This window comes from Cynoglossus semilaevis, chromosome 5, assembly GCF_000523025.1.
Source record: "Cynoglossus semilaevis isolate Cse_v1.0 chromosome 5, Cse_v1.0, whole genome shotgun sequence".
Taxonomy (NCBI): Eukaryota; Metazoa; Chordata; class Actinopteri; order Pleuronectiformes; family Cynoglossidae; genus Cynoglossus; species Cynoglossus semilaevis.
Window position 1 is genome coordinate 15,398,459 of NC_024311.1, and position 3,343 is coordinate 15,401,801.

The 3,343-nt window shown below is 43.6% G+C and overlaps 2 protein-coding genes across 2 annotated transcripts; both read left to right on the forward strand.

Moving 5' to 3' along the window:
- Positions 1-1,021: 1,021 nt before the first annotated feature.
- Positions 1,022-1,504, forward strand: LOC103379257 (histone H2B.3). The gene has a single exon (XM_008310746.3). It carries the CDS (start codon positions 1,063-1,065, stop codon positions 1,264-1,266), a length of 204 nt encoding a protein of 67 aa, XP_008308968.1. The 5' UTR covers positions 1,022-1,062; the 3' UTR covers positions 1,267-1,504.
- A 701-nt stretch (positions 1,505-2,205) lies between these two features.
- Positions 2,206-3,341, forward strand: LOC103379258 (histone H1-like; the record flags this gene model as incomplete). Its single annotated transcript, XM_025055875.1, is given in 2 exon segments — positions 2,206-3,088; positions 3,091-3,341. Coding segments are annotated over 2 exon segments (618 nt in total), but the record flags the coding sequence as incomplete, so codon positions are not given.
- Positions 3,342-3,343: the final 2 nt, after the last annotated feature.

Sequence of the window (3,343 nt, forward strand, 5' to 3'; positions counted from 1 at the left end):
ACAGTGGCAGGGTTTGAAAAGATTTTAATATTTTTTAAAAATATTTGTTAATGTCATCAATTGTTGTTGTTGTAAAAAGTTAAAAAAAATCTAATACCAAAGCTTTTTGTGAATACTTTGAAGAGCTTTTGGTTCAGTGTCTCTGCATCAATTTCATATAAAAGATCAATAAAAACGATGCACAGTAAAATCTGCAAATTACTACTTCAACTGAGATAATTTTGTTTTCATGTGTGTTTTTTTACCAATAAAACATTTTACATTTATATATGACAAGTGTGTTCTAGTCATGTTTGATCTGTTTTAAATGGCTCAGTGTTTGTTACAAATCGTACACTGTAGCAGTGCTCAATACTGAGACTTCATGAGACGTTGAAGTGTTTCTGACAGTTCTAATGGTTATTTAATACAACTGGTTACTGATTTGACAGTTCTTTGACTCTAAGTAGATGTTTGACAATACATTTTAATTTAATAGTAGGTGATAGTGATTTCTAAGTGCAGTTGAACCGTCCTTCGACAGCTCCACCGTTACGTGATTCACCGTCATCTGTGTGTTTGCTGCTACCAGATCAGACTCACTTTTTATCATAATCATCATCTACAGCCTGACGATCTGGTTCAGAAATCATAGATGAAGGTGTTTAGTAGCAGGTCGGTGGGTTTAATCGGAGTTTCGCCACATTTTTATTAGTTTTATCGGACGGAGAAGAAGGAAAAGTGACGGAGCAGTGCGAATCTGCGCCTCGTTCATGTCGGTTTTCGAGGTTCCTGAGAAAAAACGCGGCGAGTGAATGACTTTTCAGGCTATCGTCGGGTGAACACAAACACTGTCGCTCTCATTTCAGTCTTTTCCTGGTTTTCTCCGACACTCTAAGACCGTTTTTCTTGTCATTTTCGGTGGAGAGAAAACACAAGTGTCCCGGTGAACAGAGCTCCTCGGAGGGGCCTGGACTGGGCTGAGTCTTTACGGTTCTCATGGTGGCTTTAAGTTCACTCTGTGCTGCGGGAAACTTCGTCCTGAAGCAGGTCCACCCTGACACCGGGATCTCCTCCAAGGCCATGAGCATCATGAACTCGTTCGTCAACGACGTGTTCGAACGCATCGCCTCTGAGGCTTCCCGCCTGGCCCATTACAACAAGCGCTCCACCATCACATCCAGGGAGATCCAGACCGCTGTTCGTCTGCTGCTGCCCGGTGAGCTGGCCAAGCACGCCGTGTCTGAGGGAACCAAGGCCGTCACCAAGTACACCAGCTCCAAGTAAACGGTCACCTGCTCCTTGAGTCTAAACCAACGGCTCTTTTAAGAGCCACTCACTCCGCTCAATGAGCAAATCCTCCGGCCTCTGGTCTATACATGTTAAATATGAATATTGAAAATATTAAATATGTTGATGATATTCCAGTTAAGTAATAGTTGAATATCTATGGCACCATAATATTTGACAAGATAACATTCCAATCCGTGTGTGCTATGTATTGCAATTAGAGTTTATGACGTCACTAAAACATAGTTAAACCTGGACTGAGTATTTCTCGATGGTCTAATGCTGAGTACAGGCTTTAATAAATACTACACGGAAAAAATGAGGCAGATTATTAATGTAATAACTAGAACTATGTTCAATGGTATTATATTAATGCAAAAATAACGATGTGGAACACGGACCTAGCAGATGAAAGTGGGATATAGTGACCAAGCAGTTAAAAATATTCCATGTAATACTTCTTAGGTGACACGTACAACAATATACTATGAGAATTATGAGAAATAATGATTAACATTTTCAAGGTTGATTCTAATTTTAAAAAATGTCTTGGAAACTACACAAGCTGAACTCTGTCAATTACTGGCTCTGATGAGACAATCCGATTTTCATATATATTTAAAATAGCATTTACTAAAATTGTAATACTCTCCAATTATTCTATATTCAATCTCCATCAAGTGGTAAATTTTCCTCTCTACACTTTTTTACACGTTTTAAGTAGTTACTAATCTGACACAGTGTTGCTGCTGTCAATGACTTCACTAGATGTTGACTTATATCTCACTGTGGTAACGTTTATTAAATACCTTTTGATTCAAAATGTATACTTTTGTATCTCTAGGTAGATTTTTGACAGTATTTATATATAATAGTAGGTGATAGTGATTTCTAAGTGCAGTTGAACCGTCCTTCGACAGCTCCACCGTTACGTGATTCACCGTCATCTGTGTGTTTGCTGCTACCAGATCAGACTCACTTTTTATCATAATCATCATCTACAGCCTGACGATCTGGTTCAGAAATCATAGATGAAGGTGTTTAGTAGCAGGTCGGTGGGTTTAATCGGAGTTTCGCCACATTTTTATTAGTTTTATCGGACGGAGAAGAAGGAAAAGTGACGGAGCAGTGCGAATCTGCGCCTCGTTCATGTCGGTTTTCGAGGTTCCTGAGAAAAAACGCGGCGAGTGAATGACTTTTCAGGCTATCGTCGGGTGAACACAAACACTGTCGCTCTCATTTCAGTCTTTTCCTGGTTTTCTCCGACACTCTAAGACCGTTTTTCTTGTCATTTTCGGTGGAGAGAAAACACAAGTGTCCCGGTGAACAGAGCTCCTCGGAGGGGCCTGGACTGGGCTGAGTCTTTACGGTTCTCATGGTGGCTTTAAGTTCACTCTGTGCTGCGGGAAACTTCACAACTCACTCTGACTAATCCAGTCCCGAGTAGACAACATGGCAGAAGAAGCTCCAGCACCCGCCGCCGCCGCCGCTGCTCCGGCCAAAGCAGCCAAGAAGAAGACGGCACCAAAGTCCAAGAAGGTCGGGCCCAGCGTCCGAGACTTGATCATCGAAGCCGTGTCCGCATCCAAGGAGCGCAGCGGCGTTTCTCTGGCCGCCCTGAAGAAAGCTCTCGGCGCCAAAGGATACGATGTGGAGAAGAACAACACCCGTGTCAAGATGTCCGTCAAGGCTCTGGTCGCCGGTGAAATCCTGCTCCAGACTAAAGGCACCGGTGCCTCCGGCTCTTTCAAGATGAACAAAAAGACCGCAGAACCCAAGGCTAAGAAGCCGGCCACAAAGAAGGCCCCCGTGAAGGCCAAGCCGCCGCTAAGAAGCCTACAGCTAAGAAACCCAAGGCAGCGGCGGCAAAGAAGACAACAGCTGCCGCCAAGAAGTCTCCCAAGAAGGTGGTCAAGAAACCCGCTGCCAAGAAAGCACCCGCCAAGAGCCCCAAGAAGCCCGCCGCAAAGAGCCCCAAAAAGAAGGTGCTCAAGAAGCCAGCAGCAGCCGTCAAGAAGTCTCCTGCTAAGAAGGTGGTCAAACCCAAGGCCAAGAAGGCAGCACCCAAGAAGAA

Coding starts and splice junctions, on each gene's coding strand:
- LOC103379257 (XM_008310746.3), top strand. CDS start 1,063: ATGAGCATCATGAACTCGTTCGTCAACGACGTGTTCGAACGCATCGCC.